This window comes from Puma concolor, chromosome A3 (genome assembly GCF_028749965.1).
Source record: "Puma concolor isolate L17-30 chromosome A3, mPumCon1.1.hap2, whole genome shotgun sequence".
NCBI lineage: Eukaryota > Metazoa > Chordata > Mammalia > Carnivora > Felidae > Puma > Puma concolor.
In genome coordinates this window covers 223,062-244,126 of record NC_141669.1, presented here as the reverse complement: position 1 = coordinate 244,126, position 21,065 = coordinate 223,062, and the positions used below count along the sequence as shown (strand labels likewise).

General features: G+C 43.2%; 1 protein-coding gene across 6 annotated transcripts in view; it reads left to right on the top strand.

Moving 5' to 3' along the window:
• SH3YL1 (SH3 and SYLF domain containing 1) overlaps positions 1–21,065 on the top strand; it is a 40,915-nt gene that overhangs the window by 3,146 nt on the left and 16,704 nt on the right. For all 6 annotated transcript variants that reach the window (XM_086699894.1, XM_086699889.1, XM_025927433.2 and 3 more), the window contains 4 exons: positions 10,496–10,606; positions 13,437–13,550; positions 15,286–15,350; positions 20,180–20,292. In XM_086699894.1, the coding sequence (XP_086556020.1) occupies positions 10,496–10,606; positions 13,437–13,550; positions 15,286–15,350; positions 20,180–20,292 (403 nt within the window). The remainder of the gene's footprint in view (positions 1–10,495; positions 10,607–13,436; positions 13,551–15,285; positions 15,351–20,179; positions 20,293–21,065) is intronic.

The following is a 21,065-nucleotide window of genomic DNA, read 5'->3' as shown; positions in this document are numbered from 1 at the left end:
TATCTAATTAATGGACATTTGGAAAACCATTTCTAAACTTGTAAACTTTTCCTATAGGTACCTCTCTCATAGTCCAGAGTCCATTGGGGAAAATATTTTAGTGGACGCTGGCTGACATGAAGGAAAGTTGGGAAACCCCGGTCCTGAGTCCAGGGCGGGGGGTGGAAATGCTTGAAAGTGATCAGTTTCTAAGTTACTCTAAGCAGGGGTCTCAGGATTCTGTTTTGCAGGGATCCAGCCCCTAGTTTATGGCCCATGATCAATATGGAAATTATTTCCACAGCTTAAGCTTGTTTCAAGCTTTTGAAGTTTCCAAAGTAAACATTTTCTCCCCAGTATCTTAGAAACTCTTAATTAAAAAAAAAATTATCTTAGTATAGACATTTTCAAATATTTTAATCGCTTTTTTTAAAGCTTATTTATTTAGAAACAGCATGTGCACAGGAGGGGCAGAGAGAGAAACAGGGACAGAGACAGAGAGAGGGAGAGAGAAGATCCCAAGCAGACACTGTGCGGTCAGTGTGGAGCCCGACTCGGGGCTTGAACCCATGAACTGTGAGGTCGTCACCTGAGCTGAAATCAAGAGTCAGACGTTTAACCAACAAGCCACCCAGGTGCCCCTTAATCACTTTTTCAAGAACATTTTAATCGAAATTTCTTAGCTTGAGGTGTGGCAGCCAGTCACTGTTAGGAGGAAACTCAAATATTCATGGAGAGTTTGCTTTGGCTTGGGATTCAGGAGACAAGACTTTTGTGCATGTCCAGTCGAAAGGCTTCTTTAGCAACGAATGACCTGTATCGTTATACCTTTAGTGGTATAATAAGACCAACATTCTGACCAGACCATGCTCTCTCTATACCTTATGGCACAGCAGAGGAAAAGTGGGTGAGCCATGAGTTGATGCTGAGGACAGGAACTAAGATTTATATCTAAGTTGTTATTATTATTTGTTGGCTCTGACAGAGAAATTCACTATATTTAACTATGACTAAGCAATATGATTTTGTCAGCAATTTAATAGGATCTGTGCTATTAAAGCAAATTAGCCATTGTCTTCCATAGTTCAGCCGAACACGAAGGCATCCTGACCAAGACCGGGCCTGTCAACCCCTGGTTCACGGCTACGAGGGCTCACAGACCACACTGCATCTGAATTCCCAAGTCTGATAGCCCCCTTCCCGTGTTTACAAAAAAGGCTGCGACCTTTGCCCACAGCAGGATGTTTGCAATAGCAGCTCTCAACTGTGGAATTTGCTTATTTGACTGGTTTAATTCTGCTTGCTTGATAGGGTTCACAGCAGAAAGTCTTCTGAGGGTAAGATTTATGTACTATTTACTATGTTTTAGTTGCAAGTGTCAGAAAATCTGATCCAAATTGGCGTTAGCAGAAAAGGAAAACATACTGGTCCATGTGACTGAACAGTCCAGAGCTGCTGTGGCTTTAGCTGTTGCCCAGTCCGAGGCTCCAGCAGGGCCAGCAGAGCCCAGATTCTATCTGCAACTCTGGTCAAGTGCCCTTCTGTGTGGCTTTGCCCTCAGGCTCTCCCCTTGTGGTGATAAAATGTTGTAGCAGGTCCACACGGAAGCGCCTGGGAGAGGGGAGTTCTGCAGCTCCGCACAAGCACTTGGTGAGATGCAGATAGCAGATCAGCTTTGGTTTGAAGCTCTGATGTGGCAGGAGATTTGTTCTGACTTTCAGACTTGGGTCACCTGCTCAGTGCAGGATCAGTGAAACAGACAAACTGTGACGGTTCTGAAATAAGAGACATAGATGTTCAGCAGCAGAAGGAACCCATTTCTGCCACAGGTTACCGATCGATTTCAGTAAGTTGTATGGAGAATCGAGACATATGAACAAGGCACTGTAGGGTGCAGAGGTCAGTGACATATGCTGCTTCTGCCCTGGAAGGATTGTAGTTTAGTGGTGGAAAAATGAAAAGGTGAGAACATGAAGTGGGAAGAAAACCAGTTGGGTGGGCGTAAGCCTCAAATCACAAACTCGAGTGCCGAAATGGGAACATGTGTCACGAGCCTTCATTTTCTACCAGGCGTGGCTGTCTTCGTTCTCTCTGGTGGCAGTCACGTTTTAGAGTGGCCCCAGGTCTGGGCTACCACTGCCCACTCATTTAGCTTTTGGTGTTCAGTTACTACTAATCCTGAAGATGCTGCTACGCTGGCCCTTGCTGCATTCGAAAGGCTCTGACAGTCCAGTCTGCTGGAGCATTGCCCAGTTTCCTCCTGGGAGCAGAACTGCCCGCCCACGCCTTCTGGGTCAGCAGGACCTTGGTACGGGAGCCACATCGGCCCTGCGCATGCATGGAGCTGAGGCACTCTGCCCACTGGTCTCGTGGCGTCAGCCCTCCTTGGGTTTCCTTCTCTTTTCTCATCCCCCCGTTCTTTAGAGGACCTGGAGAGGACGGACCTGGAGAGAACTGCTTTAGGGTGCTACACCATCAACCTGTCCCTTGCTTCCCTCTGGCCCCCTCTCTCATAAGGTCTGGGAAAAGCTACAGAGGTTGAGAGGCAGGGAAATTTTGCTATTACTTAGCACATTTTCCTCTAAACCCACTGTATTTTGTATGCAAGTGAACTGTGTCTAGTCCTCACAGGGATTTGACCTTCAGTTCCCAAAAGCCACACAAATACTTTATCATTTAACACATATTCATTGGGCACTTAGCTATATGTCATTGTGGCATGTGCCGGAGATATTACAGTTAATAAAATAAAATAGTCAATGTGCTTACCCCATGGGGCTCACATTGTAGTGAAGGATATGTACAAGAAAGATCAGATGGATAGGTGGGTGTGTAGGTAGGTAGGCAGACAGACAGACAGACAGATGGTAGATACAGACAGATAGATATAATTGATTGACAGATAAATAGAATAGATATGGATGCAGACAGATATATATGGTTAACAGACAAAGCAGTGATATAGGCCATGGTGCAGACTAAATATGATGGGAAAACTTTGAGGGGTGTAAGCAGTGGGGGACTGCTATCTTAGCTATTACTTAGACGGAACATTTTTTTTGCAGAAATTACCATAGGGGCTCAAGACTAGGAACAGAGAAAGCAGCCAGGAGACTTTGAATAGACACAAGAATTTGTTTTCTTTGGGCCAGGCTGCTGGTAGGGAGGAGTGAGATATAATCAGATCTCGAGCATATGTTGAAGGTTTATATTCTGATAGGGTGTGCCAACGGATTGGTGTGGCTGTGAGAGTGACAGAGAAGTCACAGTTAGGCCAGGTTTTGAGTGTGAGCTCCCGGAGGGATAAAGCCTGCCTGGAGAGAAGGCTCAGGGAGAAGGTGAGGAGAAGGGAGGGCATCACAGGCAGCTTTGTATAATTTGAACTGCTTACTTGACACTTCATGCCAAGATGGAGAAAGTAATTGATGATATCGTGAGTCTGGAATTTAGGGGAAGGTTAAAGAGTAGATAAAACCTGGAGATTGTCAGAGATAAGTGGTGCTTACAGTTACAGGACCTGAGATCTGAGTGTAAATGGAAAAGGATGGGGCCAGGGGGACAAGAGGGTCTTGGCGTCAGGGGATCAAGGCAGCGCTAACAGCCTTGGTGGCTGCTGGGTCCTTGTGAGGCCACTGAACCAGATGTGGGGGCAGGTGTGTTCCTGTGCTCTTCAGCTCATGGACTGGTTTGTGTGAGCCACAGTGGAGAGGCTCTGCCTGCCGCCTCAGGAAGGGACAGTCCCTCCAGGACAGCAGGAGATAGGAGGCTACCCTGCTGATCCAGAGAAAGCACTGTAACCCTGCTCAAATGGCATGCCCACAAGATCAGCCTGGTGACGGGTTAGTCATTCGAAGGGGTATGCAGAATGGTTTCACTTAGAAGCAGCGTTTTAAACTTGGTCTTGAAGAATGAGTTGTATTTCAAGAGGTCAGAGGTTGGCACTGTTTTTCCTTAAGGGGCCAGATAGCACATGTTATTAGGCTTTGTGGGCCAAGAAACAAAATTGAGGACATATGTAGACACTCATATAAGAGAGAAAACAAACTACCACAATTTTTTAATTGATTAAAACTGAAATAGAATAATTGAGAAGTTTTTTTTTTTTTTGTAATACAAATCTTGTGATGAGACAAATGTGATTCTCTTTTTGGGAGAACATTTTGCTACTTGAGATTCGAAGTTAGTGTTACTTATCATGAAAATAAATCACAAATGTTCAACTGTTATGCTGACTATGATGTAATTTTACCTGTAACATCTTTGAAAATGTGTTTTCACACATAATATTTTTATTGTGTTTTAATTTTTTCAGCCTTTAAAAATGTAAACACTGGCAGTGCCTGGGTGGCTCGGTCGGTTAAATGTCCGACTCCTGATTTCAGCTCAGGTCATGACCTCACAGTTGAGAGGTGGAGCCCTGTGTCTGGCCCCTTACTGGGCCTTGAACCTGCTCAAGATTCTCTCTCCCGCTCTCTCTGTCCTTACCCAACTTGTGCTCACACATGCGTGAGTGCTCTCTCTCTCTCTCTCTCGCTCTCTCTCTCTCTCTCTCACACACACACACACACACACACACAATATTAAAAATGTAAACACTGTTCTTAACTCCTAGGCCATAGGTGAACAGGTGGTGGCTGGACTTGGCCCAGGGCCATGGCTTGCCAACCCCTGTGGGGTCCCTCATCAATTTACTGCCCCTTACCTCCCAGGGTGTCCTTCAGTGTGGGCTCTGGGATCCTTAACAGAGCTCCTTAAAGTGTTACTCCTTTAAAGCGGGCACAGTGATGAGCTTCCTCAGTACAGGGTGCAGGAGGAATGTGACAGGAGGGACAGGCAGGCGTCAGCCATGTGCCAAGAGGACCCGGGTGGATCCTACCCGCCCTCCCACAGGCCCAGGAGAGGACCCCTCTAGGACCAGGAAGCCTGGGCCTGGCCAGATACTCCCCCCTTGGCCCCTCCACTCAGAAACCAGATCTCCTCAGCTCTTTCTGGCAGCCAGACTCCCACGGCTGGCCCGTGCCACCAGCTGCTGACTGCTTGTACCCCAGAGGGTGGCCCAGCAGCCCCCGAACAGGCCCAGCCTGGGGGAACATGGCCCCTCTGCCACCTGCAGGCACCACATCCTCTCCAAAGAGGTGCACACCTCTTCCAAACTGGTCCTTTGTGAGGGCTGTCTCAGCCTAGGGTGCCATCCAGAATGGATAATTCTCACAGCCGACCTCCCTCTCAACCAGCTCTGCGCATTCCACCTCCTGCTTGGACCCAGGCTCTGCACCTGCTCTAGGTGAGCAGGGCGGGGGTGTTATAGCTGTGAAAGACAGCAGAGCTAGGCAAGTGACGGAAGCGCAGGATAGGACCCTAGCACCTTGAATTGTTCCAAGATGTACACTGATGGGTGTTGTCGGCATAGAGAAGATAGATCTTTTTTGTTTGAGAAAGAATGTGCATGCTCTCGAGTGGGGGATAGGGGGTGAGAGAGAGATCCTAAGGCCAGCTTGGGGGGTTGATCTCAGGACCATGAGAGCATGACCTGAGCTGGTCAAGAGTTGGACGCCCTAAGCGACTGAGCCACTCAGGTGCCCCGAGAAGAGGCATCTTTTGAAAGGTTTTAACATTTCATGAAAAAGCAAAACACTGCTTTGCTTTTTTTAGAAGGACTTGCAAATAGTGTATTATAAATACTATTTAATCAAAGAAGTAAGAACGTTAACATATAGTATCGTATTTGATAGCATTTTTACCCATGTTTCCACCTCTCCGAACTACCTAAGTGATTAGAATATACGTATATAAAACAAGTCAAATCTAGTCCTAAGTTAGAAAATGAAAATTACAAATACTTCTCCCCCATCTTTCTTCTTCAAAATTTAGAATTAATTTTTAAAATGTAATAATTGGGTAATATTAGCTGCAATAAAAAGCCTCCATATCTCAATTACCTAACACAGTAAGAGCCACTTCTCCAGCACGTAATAGTCTAGTGTGGATGTTCCAGGTGGCGGACAGCTTTCCCCAGGCGGTGACCCAGCTGGTGACCCAGGGGACCCAGGGGACCCATCCTTCCCCCCTGTGGCTGTGCCATCAAAGTCCTCTTCAGCCAGCCAGTGATGGGAAAGAGAGGGTGGAGAAAGCAATACGTCTCAGCTGTCGTGGCATAGAAGTGACACACGTCACCTTCTCTGGGCACCTGCCTCTCGGGGACAGTGCTCCCTGTAACACAGGAAGCACACATGTGTGTGGGCAACTAGCTGTCCAGACACAAAACCAATAAAGCCAAACCCTCTGTATGCAATTCATTCAACCCATGAAGAGTAAGGTTGTGAGGCCTCATCTTAGAAACCAGCAGAAATTAGGAGCTCAAATACTTCGTCTAGTTATAATGCAAATTACAGTCAATGCATGTACCTTATGAACAGAGGAAGTTGTATTAGTCAATTTCGTAGTTCTACTCCTGTTTGCTGACTCACATACCTTCTCCTTAGCAACCAAAATGGAAATGAAGTCACTCCTATCTCAGTATATGCTCACCAATCATGGCTTTTAAAAGCTATCAATTGCATCAATACTGTACTGGAAATTTGGAAAGTTGGAAATGCCCTTTACCATATATGTATTTTCTTGATCACTGTGGAATAAATATCAAAAAACAATCGTATGTCATTATTGTGTCGCCTGAAGTCATGGCTTATGGAACCACCTCCATAACATGTACTTTAAAGGGCCAAATGTTGGGGTGCCTGGGTGGCTCAGTTGGTTAAGCATCTGACTGTGGCTTAGGTCATGCTCTTGTGGTTTGTGAGATTGAGCCCTGCATTGGTCTCTGCACTGACAGCATGAAGCCTGCTTGGGATTCTCTCTCCCTTTCTCTCTGCACCCCCTCTGTCTCAAAATAAATTAAAAAAACACTTAAAAAATAAAATCAATAAATGAATAATTGTATAAAATATAAGCTGTGCCTGTATAGTTCTTTTTTTTAAATTAAAGCATTTAGTCACAATAATAGTTAAAAAGATGATAACAGTAGAAAGCCCAGAGACATGTTCCCATAGAAATAAAAACAAATGCTGAAAAATAATAATTGTTTTAAAAAGCAAGCAGAGATACAGATTTGCGGCGTGAGCACAATTATAGACTAAAGAATATGATGCCAGAAAAACAGGCAAAGAATATGGACAGAAAATGTGCAAAACAGGACATGCAAACAAACTAAAGAAAAATTCACTGGCATTCAGATAAACTCAAATGAAATTTGTCACCCTGTTTTTCTGACGTATGGCCTTTGCCTCTACCAGTGTCCCCCATGACAGTGGACGTTTTTTATGGTAATACCCAGTGATCTAAACCTGGGTGGTATTTTTCAGAGGCAATTTATAAAGTAATATAAGCTAACAAATTATGGGTTGTTTTTATTCGTCGATTCCCAACCCCTAAGATTCTACCCTAAGATAACGGTCATCCAACAGTGGTATCTCTAAAAGCTAAAAATGGAAATAATCTACATATTTGGCAATAGGAATCAATTGAAGCATACACTGAAATGCAGACAGTAGTATTGGGGGATATTAACAGCAGGGGTGGCTTTCCCCCCAACATTGGCATATGTATACTTTTTCCATTATGTTTACAATGTGTTTATGCCATAATTTCTGATCATATAAAAATATAGAAGTTTTTTGTCATACTTGGTTGGGCCTTTTGTACTATGAATTTGAAAAGTAATTCTCCCATAATTTCTGGTTCTGTTATGGTTTGATTTCTGGCATTTCAAACTGTTGATGAATTTGGAGTTTATCCCCATGTAGCATGAAGCTGTGGATGAATTTTCATTGCTCCCCCCCCCCCACCGCCCGGCAAAAGATCACTATTTATTGTGTAACACAGCTTTTCTGCATTGATTTAAGATGTTATCTTTATTATACATCAAGGTATTTTATATATTTGGGTCAATTTCTGAATTTTCTATTTTGTAAAATTGGTTTTTCTGCCTATATTTGCATCTACTATCAAGTAAATTATTGACACTTTATTTTATTTTATTTTTAATTTATTTTTAACGTTTGTTTATTTTTGAGAGAGAGACGCAGAGTGCGAGTGGGGGAGGGACAGAGAGAGAGAGGGAGACACAGAATCCGAAGCAGGTTCCAGGCTCTGAGCTGTCCGCACAGAGCCCAATGTGGGGATTGAACTCACGAACTGTGAGATCATGACCTGAGCCAAAGTCGGACGCCCAACCGACTGAGCCACCCAGGCGCCCCAATGCTTTATGATATGTTGTGGCTTTGGCAGAGCTCGTCCTCTCATTATTCTTCTTTTAAATACTTTCCCTATAGGGGCGCCTGGGTGGCGCAGTTGGTTAAGCGTCCGACTTCAGCCAGGTCACAATCTCGCGGTCCGGGAGTTTGAGCCCCGCGTCAGGCTCTGGGCTGATGGCTCAGAGCCTGGAGCCTGTTTCCGATTCTGTGTCTCCCTCTCTCTCTGCCCCTCCCCCGTTCATGCTCTGTCTCTCTCTGTCCCCCAAAAAATAAATAAACGTTGAAAAAAAATTAAAAAGAAATACTTTCCCTATACTTTCTTGCTTATTTTTTCCATATGAAATCGAGCATTTCATTTAATTAAAGATACTTGTAAAACTTAGAAGATGAATTTGATTTCATTAAGACAAAAAGTAGAAAAACATAAGAAAATTCCAAAGACAAGTGCCAAACAGCGAATCAATATTTGTAACTCATGTTCCAGAAAAAGGTTAATTCCTTTACTTTATAAATGAATAAGAAACAGAGAAATACCCCCCAACAGGACACTATGGAGAAGACTTGATGGAAATGGAAAGATGTGTAACATCACTCATCACAAAAGAACAAATTAAAGTACACTGAGAGCTTCATGCCAGAGAGAGTGGTGCTGGCACTGCCACTGACCGTAAACCCTAGAAATTAGGCAAACACACCGAATGTCTGCTTTCACATATTGAGTGATGGGTGAGTGTGCCCGAGATCTCAGAGAGGAGGGGAACCCCGCGATTGCCCCTTTTCCTGCACTTTCTGTTCTCTTGCTGAATGGAGGAGACAACGGAGTTTGGGGAAGCCATGCATCTGAACTGGCAAGGCAGCCTCACGGAGGGGAGTAGGCCCGAGAGATCTGCTGGAGGACCCATGAACCCTTGGCGAGTCCCAAACCCTACGTTTACGCGTAAAACTTTCAAGATGGCGCCAAGAACAGCTACCAGGAAGCTGTGAGGTGAACTGTTTTCAGTTCAGCGAAGGTTGTGGGATAACAGTTCCCACCGTCTGCTCATTAAGCCCTGAGCACACTGGGGAGCGAGCCCAAAGAATCACACCACACTTGGAGGGCTCACATCAAAATGACTGTACACGCACCGAAGCAAAACACAGAAGCAGGCCTTGGAAAGATTGATATGCAGGTCAGTCCCTGCATAGCCTGCTGCTAAGGGCATCAACTCTGTTTAAGGAAGACAACAAAATCCAGACATTCAATGTGGTGATATTCACAATATCTAGCAACCATCAAATTTTACCAGAAATAGAAAACAGGAAAATCTAACCCATAGCAAGAGAAAAATCTGTCAAAAACAGATCTGGAAAGGCCAGAGATGATGCAATTATCAGATAAGGATAAAAAAAGCACCTTTTAAAATATGCTCAAGTATTTAAAGAACAACATAAACATAATGAGAACAGAAATGGAAAGAATAAAAACAACCAAATGGAACTTTCAGAGCTGAAAACAATCTCTGAAATGAAAATTCCATCCGATGGCCTGAATAGCAGACTTTACATTGAAGCCTCTTGGCTTCTTTGGCTCTTCTGATTCCTTTCCCTGTGATAAAGAGATGGTCTATCCCCACATACTTCAGGTCTGGGAGGATTATCTGCACACTTGTTGGAACAAGTACATGCTTGCTTGCATGAGTTTATGAACACCCAGGAAAGCCTGACAGGTAGAATGCTGTACAAACACATTGGAGTAACCACTCAGTTCCTGAGTCTCTTAGGATTTTACTAATAAGGACAATCTATACAGACAGTTCAACATTTTTGACAAAAGTATCCAGATACAGTAAAGTTCATATTTTTTATTTTGGACAGTTGCAATAAATTATATATTTTTTATTATGCACAGTTATAAATTAACATCTTTTGTTGATTCTTTAAATTTTAATATTTTTAAATTACCATTGGGGTAAATTAAGAATTACACAGAGAAGGTGTATAATTGAGAGATTGGACCATATTTTGTTTAAGATCCTTTAGAATCCCATGATTTTATAATTTCTGGGATTTTGAGAGTTTAGGGTTTCCCAATCTCAGAATGAATTTAATTTATCAGGAAAATAGAGATGAGACAATAATTTCAGGATTTCCAATTCATTTTATTTGTCTGGAAGGATACAATTTATTAATGCTCAATTGTGCATGAGAAAAAATGAAATTATAATAATTTTCTAACTTGTATGTACTAGATTTTTTCATTAAAATCTCTTTTTTTAATCTTTCAGTGAATAATCCCATACCTTCCAATCTGAAATCGGAAGCAAAAAAGGCGGCTAAAATTCTAAGAGAATTCACAGAAATAACTTCCAGAAATGGACCTGATAAGATCATTCCTGGTAAATAAAATATATACCATTCATTTCTAAAGTTGTTTTGTTGTTTAAGTTACTTGGTGCACTTCCTGACGCCAGGCAGTGGACCCCCTAAGAGCAGCAAGCCCACAGAGTAGTGTTTCCCTCCTTCTCTGGGGGACCCCCACACCTCCCTTTGCCTTCTGCCTTTGTGGAGGCGGCCTCTCCTGCCTCCCCTTCATGGTGTCCACTTTGGTTTTTCTCCCAACTCACCTGTTCTTGTCCTCAGTTTCTGAGGCCTTGTAAGTTTATCTTGCAAACTCACTAGCTAATCTCATAAATAAATTTTAATTTTGGGTTTTCTCTTTCTAGATAAGATATTTACATTTTATAGTGGTTTAACAAGACATTAATCAATAATTCCCAACACAGCTACATATCATATTCCTTGGCTCATTAAAATACAGTGCTTAAAGTTCCTGCAAACCTGCTGAATCAGACCCTGGGAGCAGTGTGGCAGGAATGCGCATTTTTAACAATGCTTCCCATGTGATTCTAGTGCGAGGCTGACCACATAAGACCTGAGTCTAGAGATGACCTTTTGGGAGCCACTACCTGCCCATTGCCACTAGCACTTATCTCTACAGGGTGTTTCGTGGACTACTCGTCTTTGCCACGAGGCAAAGAAGGTTCACATGCCGACTACCTTGGGCAGTGCTGCAGACTAATTTCCCTCTTAACCACCACGACTCTGATCCAGCATGACAAAGACTACTTGATTTTTTTAACTACTTTAACTTCTTAAGTCGGATGTTTAAAGTTATTTAGCAGAACTTTAAATATTAAAAACTTTTAAATTTGTTATATTATTATTATTATTATTATTATTATTATTATTATTATTGTTATTTTGGCCCAGCCACCACTTCCATCATAGGAAAACAGTGCTTCTTAGAGCCTGGCTACTCAAAGTGCCGCTGGGCATCACCTGGGGGCGCGTTAGAACCGCAGGACCTCAAGGCCCCACTTAGACCTAGTGAGTCAGAATCTGCATTTTTTACAAGATCTCCAGTGATCTATATGTACACACAGGTTTGAGAAGGACTACTTTAGGACTTGAAGAAAATTCAATCAGAAAAACTGAATTTTCAGTAGCAGTATTCTGAAGCAGGAGATAGAAGACATTTCTTGATATATATCAGCATCTGCGTATGTGGCCCGTTAGCCCGATTTATGGAAAAACTGGATTTCCTAACACAGAAACATCTGAGTATGGATTACCTCTCATGGGTTTTGTGCAGTAAAATTCCATCATGACTTTCTTCTGCCTGCAAAGACCACCTGACTCCCTGTCAGTGAGTGTAGCTGGGAAAGTGAAGACCAGTTTACGTGGCAGCCTGGGTAAGAGCTGACTCCCAGGTGTGCAGGCTGTGTGTGGTGGGGAGGAGAGGGCCCCAGGGGCTGCCAGAGAGCCAAGCCTCTCCTTTCCTAGAGCCTTCCCTAGGATGGGGGGTGGGGGCATTATGTTTAAATTAACACTAGGGTGATCTATTATATAGTGGAGGATAAAATCTACAAAAAACAATTTAAAACAAAACATCTAGACTGTAGACCTTAGCGGTACGAGGTCACACTCGGGTGTGAGGGGCCTGAGATCCGTACAAGGACATTTAGAGGGTGAATCTGTACTCAGTGCATCTCTGCCATCCATGAAAAGCTACTTGGCAAATCAGTTAGGCATTACTGGTATTTTAGTGTTCCTGAATTTGGGTAGAAAATCTATAAAAACAAACCTGATACTTAAAATATGTTCATCTACTTTTGCTGTATCTAAATAGAGGCAATCCTGACCATACACACATTGAGAGTGGAGTCGAGGTGTGGACGAAGATGTTCTACCAAAGTGGGGTTGTAAAAATAAACCTATGTGATATACAATACAGCTTTCAACCGCATTACAATATACTTATAACGTTTTGAAATACAAAAAGGAGGCACTGGATGCCTGGGAGGAGCACTGGGTGTTGTATGTAACTGATGAATAACTAAATTCTCCTCCTGAAACCAACATTGCTCTGTTAAAAAAAAAACAGGGACATTGGGGTCCAAGGGTAATTTCAAATGTTGAGGCTTCCCTTGTTATTTGAAGGGAATAAATCCACAGAATTTTTGTTTTGTGAATAAATCCACAGAAAAGGGAGGCACAGTGTTTACTAGGCACATATATTAATAACTCGTTTTATGTGATGAACTTCCCTGAAATGTGAATAAACCAGTGGTTTCTAAATTGAGTTATATTCTCAGTACACTAGTAGTTATGTGTTACTCAAATACTCAAATAGATCATTTTACAAAGTTAAAAGTCTTTTAAAGTGGCAAAATCACTTGGTTTTTCTGTGTTTGAATCCAGATTTTCATATTAGTAAAAGGTGAACTAACTGTATGGATTTCAGATCAAAGTTCCACAGCTTGCAGCAAGTTTCTCCTTAGTACTTAGTACAGTATGGATCTTTATATTATGAGTTATGTTCTCAATTAATTGAAATCTCCAAATTATTTGTCCTGCTGGTAGATGTCACTGAAAAATCTCATTTGTATATCTCATTTATCACAGCGGTTGCAGGATGTTTGAGCGCTTGTGACGTTAGGTGTAGCATTGGAAACCTACAAGGAAGGAGGTGGGACAGGGAGGCCCAGGTGCACGTGCTGCGTAACCGAGTTTTTTTCAGCTCATATGTCCCACTAAGGCTCATACTGAGAGCCCTGGGTCCTGCCAAGGAGACTGCTGTGTGTACTGAATCTGCTCAACCCCTGAACGTCTATCCAGGAAAGTCCATTAAAAATGCTCACCTGCTCGTTATCTTTAATTTTGCAGCCCATGTAATTGCTAAAGCCAAGGGCCTTGCGATATTGTCTGTGATAAAGGCTGGATTTCTAGTAACTGCTAGAGGAGGCAGTGGGGTCGTGCTGGCGCGTCTTCCCGATGGAAGTAAGTTGATTGTTTTCGCTTTGAACACAACTCACAGGAGCGTGGTAGGTTTCTTCATCCTTCTTTGTTCAGCCCTTGGCTAAGAATCAGAAACAACCAAGTTCTCTTCTCAAGCACTACCCACGTTTTAACGGGCAGACTTCCCAGCAGTACAACCAGCCCAAGTAGAAGCACATTCAAAGGCACTTCCCTTCTGTGGGCTCAAAGTCTGTGAGATGTTTCCACAGTGGTGACAGGTAGCTCTCTGTGAAGGTGGAGATCTGTCAACCTCTGGGGTCTCAGAATCTCAGGAGGACTTTTCTACTGGGCTTTTCTGCTGTTCTTATTTCCCCTGTATTTCTCACTTTTGAGTCCAGATGCTCAGCCCACAGAGGGTAATTTAATTTTTTTTTTTTAACGTTTATTTTTGAGACAGAGAATGAACGGGGGATGGTCAGAGAGAGAGAGAGAGAGAGAGGGAGACACAGAATCGGAAACAGGCTCCAGGCTCTGAGCTGTCAGCACAGAGCCCGATGCGGGGCTTGAACTCACGAACCACGAGATCATGACCTGAGCCGAAGTCGGACGCTTAACCAACCGACTGAGCCACCCAGGCGCTTCTCACAGAGCGTAATTTAAAAGCTGCCCAAATGAAATAGCAGATTCCCTGGGGCACCTGGGTGGCTCAGTCAGCTGAGTGTCTGACTTCAGCTCAGGTCATGATCTCACAGCTCTTGAGTTCGAACCCCATGTCAGGCTCTGTGCTGTCAGCTCGGAGCCTGGAGCCTGCTTCCGATTCTGTGTCTCCCTCTCTATGCCCCTCCCCTTCTCATGCTCTCTCTCCCTCTCTCTCAAAAATAAATAACATTAAAAAACAAAACAAAAACAAAAGAGAAGCAGCAAATTCCCCAGATCCTGGCCAGATGGGCAGTCTTCAAACAGCGACAGCTCCTAACATAGGAAATGGAAAACAACTTTGGGGTTATATGACACTAATTTCTGTAATACAAACTCCCCTAAGCCTGGGTAGATTAGTTCTAAATATATTCAAGCAATATCCTGTTACCTAGAACACAAATTAGGTTAGGAAACTAATAAGCATCTGCAGAAAGGACTTTATCTAGACCCTCCCACCCTCCCCCCATCAGATTAATTTTCTCCCTAATTCAAATGGAATTATTGTACTAAGTTTTAAAATGTAAGGAAATTTATCTTGTTAAAATCTTAATAATCTTGAACAGATACCCTATTTCTTGTGCTACTACGCAAAAAAAGACCAGTTTTTGCCCTCAGAGATTTACAATAGAAATGGTTTATTATTGTGTCACCCTTAGAAGTGATTATAATAAACTTTTTTGAATCCTTTCGCTCTGTTATATCTACGATAGAACTCTAACTAAAAACTAGAATTACAGCTCAATTATTTTGTAAAACGTTATACAAATGTTGAGAGTTAAAATTAGATATGTTTAGTAGGTGAGGATTCAGTAGTTTTGTGTTATGCACGTTTGTAGAGAAGGATCAGGGGGCATGAATTTGTGAGTCTGTGGGACTCAATATCTAATACCTTTCAAATATTTTTAACTTAAAATTATATAGGCCTATTAAAGAACATTTGAAAACACAGGGGGAAATACCAAAGTCTCATTATTTTAAAAGAAATGCTATCTGTTCACATTTTAGCATTTTCCTTCCCATATGTGTGTGCCAAGCAGTTTTAATGTTAGAGTAACGTTTGCTTCTTTGTGTTTGTTAGAGTGGTCTGCACCGTCAGCCATCGGCATAGCTGGGCTTGGTGGAGGCTTTGAAATAGGAATTGAGGTAAGTGTGTGAAAACACAACTGCAACTTACTACGTGAAGCTTGAGAGAGTATCTACTGTTCTCATTTCACCATCGATGGAATATATTTTATTCCATGTGTTTCCCTTTCTGGATGAATCCCCACTGCTAACATTCTAATGTCTACCGGTATCTTTCATCGAGAGTGGCATTTTGCTGGGTCCATCTCTAGCATGTCTGGGGAGCAGGAATGTCTCAAAGCGGATGAACTGTACTTGGCCACTTGTGACTTGCTCATTGCGAAGCTGCTAGCCTCTGCAGCGGGTTGTCGAATAGGCCAGAGCTTAGATCCTGGGCTTACCGGGCTTAATACAGTGTATCTTCATGGGTGGCAAAATCCAGTTGTGTTATATCTTCAGGTTGTTTCAGATGCTTGGAGTAAAGACTGCCTTTGCATGGTTTCATGTTGTGACTTGGTTCCTGACGACCATGGCCTCTCAGGCAGGCCCTGAGCACCCCTGTTTGCAGAGGTCTGTTACTTAGAGATTACCTTCTGCATGATGCTAATCTTTCATCCATGGCGGTATTGCTAAGTCATGGGCAGATCGAATCTCCTAATAGTCTCAAATCACTTTCTTCTCAAGTTCTGGTCAGTTTTGTCCTAAGCCATCTTTTTATGCATTTTCTCTGTGGCCACAGTTTTAAATTCCCTTGGCCTCATTAGACACTGGCCTTTCCACCACTCTTATCTCACCTTTATGTGACCTTCTTTACTCCCTGTTCCATTAATCTGTATTATAAAAAGAGATATATATTTTAGCTTTCCCTATCGTAACTGCCTTTTTGTTGGATATTCAACCAGACCAAAGCCATACAAAGCATCGCCCTGTGTGGGCAGTACATTTTCATCCCTGCCTGCACCTCCTTGCTGACAGGCGGTGCTCTCTGCATGGATGATGCTCAACTGGTGGTGTGAGTGCCCCCCCCCACCTCGTCACCCCTCTCCCTCCACTGGAAGCTGGGTGGTGCTCTGGGCCTCAAACAGCATTTGTTTCCAAGCTGACGAGAGATGAAGTAAGGGTGACTGCAGGAAGTTTAGCATATGAAAAACTGAAAATGTGAAAATGGGACTCCCCGTGATGGCTCCTTGGAATATCCGGGTTTGGGCATGTTAACAGCCTTGAAAACAAGTGTAGTAACGTGTAATCCTATCATTAATATGTGAAATAGAAAGATTCAAAGTCAACATTTTATAGAGATATACTCGATTATCTTCCAAAGGCAGTGTGGGGTAGTGGTTGGGCTGTAAGAGCAGAGACTGTACCAGACCCGGGAGCACCTGCAGCCCTGTGCACTGAGCGGCCCTCTTCTCCCGGGATCTGCGATTTTTCACTTGTAAGATAGAGGCAACAGTAGCCTTCCCTCTTGGCTTATTAAGTGAGTGCATTTAGAGTGGCATAAACTATTATAATTTTTATTGTGAATGTCCTCTTTACCTCTGCAATACTTACTTGTGCTTGTGATTTATAGAAACTTTTGATCTTACCCTCATGGCATATAGAAGAAATTAACCCTGGACTTTCATTTAACTAGCATACATGGAGGAAAATCATTAGCTTTTTAAAATGCCTATTTCAAGTAGAGATTAGAGGAATTGCCTAGGGGTTAGAAAGACTGGCTTTATACTTCTTAAACACAACCTGACTTTGCCTCCCTGAGGCCCACAGATATGTCCCAGAGGGTAATCATAATGCGCAAGCAGTCTGTTCTTTTTCAACGTTGGCAAGAAGTCTTGTGCTTCTCCACAGAGCATTCTCAGACTTTATCATGAGCACGAGTTTTCTGCTGCTGCTCTCACAGAGCTCTCCGGCCCACTTCGAGTGAGCGAGGAAGCAGAGGTTCCCTTGATACAGCAGCTCTTGTGAAGCAGGACCGTTCTTGTCAGCAGCGGCCCTGGCTTCCAGTAAAAAGGCAGCAGACCTGTGGCCAATGGCGAGCCAGATAGACACCCTCAGTTACGGAGAGAAATTAGTCCCCAACCACCTAGGGCTCATTCAGGTTCCTCTACTGGCATTCTTCTTTCCAGCAGCAGGTTCCCAACTTGACAGAATATTCCACACAGGTGTTAGCCTGTTGGTTTTCTTATCTGGACCTTAATGTAGATTGTGAGTACCTTGAGGGCATAGATGTTCTCTCTTCATGCCTAGTCCTCAGACTGGCCAAGTATCGAGCACAAAGTAGAAACCCAGAGTGAGTCTCAATGTCTTTATCTTAAGCTTTCAAGGACACAGAGAGCACTCACATAATCAATTTATGCTAGTAAATATTTGTTGAATAATGTAATTATCTGCCATTCCGTTTTAGAATGGATGAACAATAGCAGTTAACATTTTTGTAAAACTTTTGCATATATTCTTATAGAATCAGTTCCATCCCATAGCCATGGAGAACGGTTATCACTGCTCTCATTTCGCACATGAAAGAACTGGGTGATGTGAGTTCCCCAGTAGGAGGTAGCCAGACAGTGACAGACAGGCCATTCAAATGGAGGGTTCTGGCCCTGAAACCACTCAGCAGGTTGTTTGTGGCATTGGGTGCCGCGTTCCTTAGCGGTCCTGGTGTTCAAGCCTCTGTCCATAGGTAGAAGGACTATGTGTTCTTGGTTCCATGGATAATCAGGTGAGAAGTCAGCCCTGGGTCTCGTCACTTGTAGTACCCTGTCTGTTCCTGACTATGACTTCCGTCTACATAATTTCCCATGGATTTTAGGCCAGGTAGGCAGGGCACACGTGAGTATATTCAATATACGGAGACATTAAGCATCTTGCCTAAGATCACACAGCAAGGGTATGGTTGTCCTTGGTTGGGTTCACTAGATATAGAGCCTGAGACAGGGCTTAGGGTACATGTGATTTCTTGAGCAAATGTTCTCAGGGCTGAAACCGTAAGAGACTAAGGAAGCAGGACAGAGAAAGAGTAGAGTTGGAGCAAGGGATGGTCCCAGGTAAACTCAACCTGGTCTGACAACAGGAGAAGGCAAATCACATAACAGCCTTGTTAAGCCTCGAGGCAAGCGGGGTGGCGTCTGGGCACCACCACTCTCTCCGTCCGCGGGCAGCAGGTGGTGTGCCTCTGGTACAGGGCTGAGGGAGCCAACAGCACCAACCACAGCAGGGGGAGCCAAAGCAGATCTCTTGCATCCAGGACACTCTGTGATCTCTCAGCCCATCATGCTGCCTCCTGTAGGCGATAACATCTTTAGGACATGTGAAATATGAATGTGATCTGCAGGAACTTTAGATTTATGCTCTGTTTTGGAATCCAGACCAGGTTAAGGTTCTGAAGGTATATGAAGTTAGGGACTAGGTCATCTTCTGACAGGATCTGGTGGCCTTCCTTAGCTCAGACATTAGTTAACACTAAGATTATAGTACTGATTCAATTATGTAAACTACAGAGAATTTCCAATGTTTTATAATTCACACACAATTCATTAAAAACAAAAACGATCTGAAAGTCAATGGTCTAAGGAAAGATAATGCAAAGACTTGGTTTAAAGACTATTAGCATTTTCTTTTCAGGACAGTCGTAACAAAGTCCAAAGCTCTGAAAACACCCATATATGGATCACTCAACTGTTTGTTATAGCAAAGGCCAGAGTTCACCATGGGCCAACTCTGATCAGTCTTGCTTTCACCCAATAGTGTGATTTGAGAGAAATGATTTAGCTTTTCCAGAGAGAGTTTGGATGAGCTCTTTTACTTTAATAATGAGGAGGGTGTCCAGGTGTAAGCTAAGGAAAAATTACTGTTAGAGGCTAGGCTCAACTTCTGAGCCCACTAAAGTCAATGTGCAGAGAAGGGCCCAGTGGTGTAAGGGGTGGAAGGTGTCTTGGCATGCAGAATGTCAACACTCGGTTTGAATGTTGAGGCTGAGGGCTGTGTCCCAGAGGGCTTTGTCCCCTGAAGGCTGTGTCCCCAGAGAGCTGTGTCCCCTGAGGGCTGTGCCCCCCCCCCCAGAGCTATGTTCCTAGAGGGCTGTGTCCCCCCCCAGGGCTGTGTCCCCCCAGGGCTGTGTCCCCAGAGGGCTGTGTCCCCCAGGGGGCTGTTCTCCCAGAGGGCTTTGTCCCTGGAAGGCTGTGTCCCCCAAGGGCTGTGTCCCCTGAGGGCTCTCTGTATTTCTGGGCTCTCATGGGGCTTGCATACAGCTCCGGCAAACTTGAAAACCAAATGCCGTCCTTGTTGGCATGTCTTGAGCCATCTCACGTTCTAATTTTTGCCCTTAGAGAACTAACTTAGTAGGAGGCACTAACTAATGGTTAACTAGTTTCCTTCTGGCATTTCGAATTCTGAGGCCAAAAAGAAAGTGGACGTGCAGTTTACTGGTGGTAGGCACGTGGCCTTGCCAGGGATTTCAGGGTGCAAACGTCATTGAGAACCCTTGACCTTCTGCCCTCACTGTTAGCTGTGTGGTCTTTGCTTGGCTTTCTTGATGTGTTTAGTTTAAAAGAGTACTTTCGATCTTTCTGATCTACCTATGTTTGATGTGTTCTGGCTATCACTGTGACAGTCCTCTTAACCTTACTAGACCTTTGTCGTCACCCGCATTACCAGCTTGTCGGGTGGACCGGGGAGGTTTGTATGGAGCCCCACAGCACATGGTCGGGGGTGTCTGCCACACTGACCTGTGCAAATGTCCCTTGTGTGAATCCTCAGCTCAAAACAACAATGACCCTTCCTTCATATTCTTTCATTGTCTACATTGAAATTCTCGCTGCATTATATGGTGTATATTTGAGTTCTAATCAACATGTATTTTAAATGATATTTAGACAATTATTCTTAAATGAATGGGCTTTTTTTATTTTCAGGTATCAGATTTGGTAATAATTTTGAATTATGACAGAGCAGTAGAAGCTTTTGCAAAAGGTGGTAACCTGACACTTGGAGGGAATTTTACTGTGGCAGTTGGGCCCCTGGGAAGGTGAGTACTACGACATAGTTTCTGAACAGCTGTTGGAGGGTAATGGCTTAAAAACTATACAGTTTTGCATTAGGAGGAACTTTGAATTGAAATGAAACTGATTCATGATTTACATATGTCCCAGAGGGTTTGAGCCTCTTTAGAAGAAATAGAAAACATAGGCAGTGTGATAAAATGAGAAAATTTAAAACTAGAACACACAAAAGGAAACTAAATATTTCAGAAATGAAGGCCATCGTATCTACTGGAATTGAACATAAAATGTACCTTTCAGCTTTGAAGGAGCCAGGTCAAATTGAATTAACTGATAAAAGACAGTATTGATCAAGAAAGAAAACAAAACTTGTCTTCAAACTAGTGAAAACTTAAAATGAAAGTGTCTCACTGGCTTGATGTTTACAGTATATATGCTGCATTTTCCCTCTCGGTTAACAAACAACTATTCTGGGGTCAACTGAGCAATTTAGAAATTCTGAAAGCTCAGACTGTTTACAAAAGCTAACACAGTACAATCCTCTGAAAACGTTTCTAAATTCCATGAAAATAGTCAGTGTAAAAAGAACCCACAGTCTTTAGGACTCTTGAAATGTACGTTGCTGTTTTAAGAAAGGAAGACAAGGTTGGTAATTATCAGCTTTCCATGAATTGGGTACAAGGCGGTCCTCTGTATATCACATCATTTTTTAATGGTTTTAAGTAACAAGTCCTTCCCCTGCCCTGTCCTTGCTCTAGACCACTCTAAACACATCTAGCTCAGGCCAATAGGAAGTAAT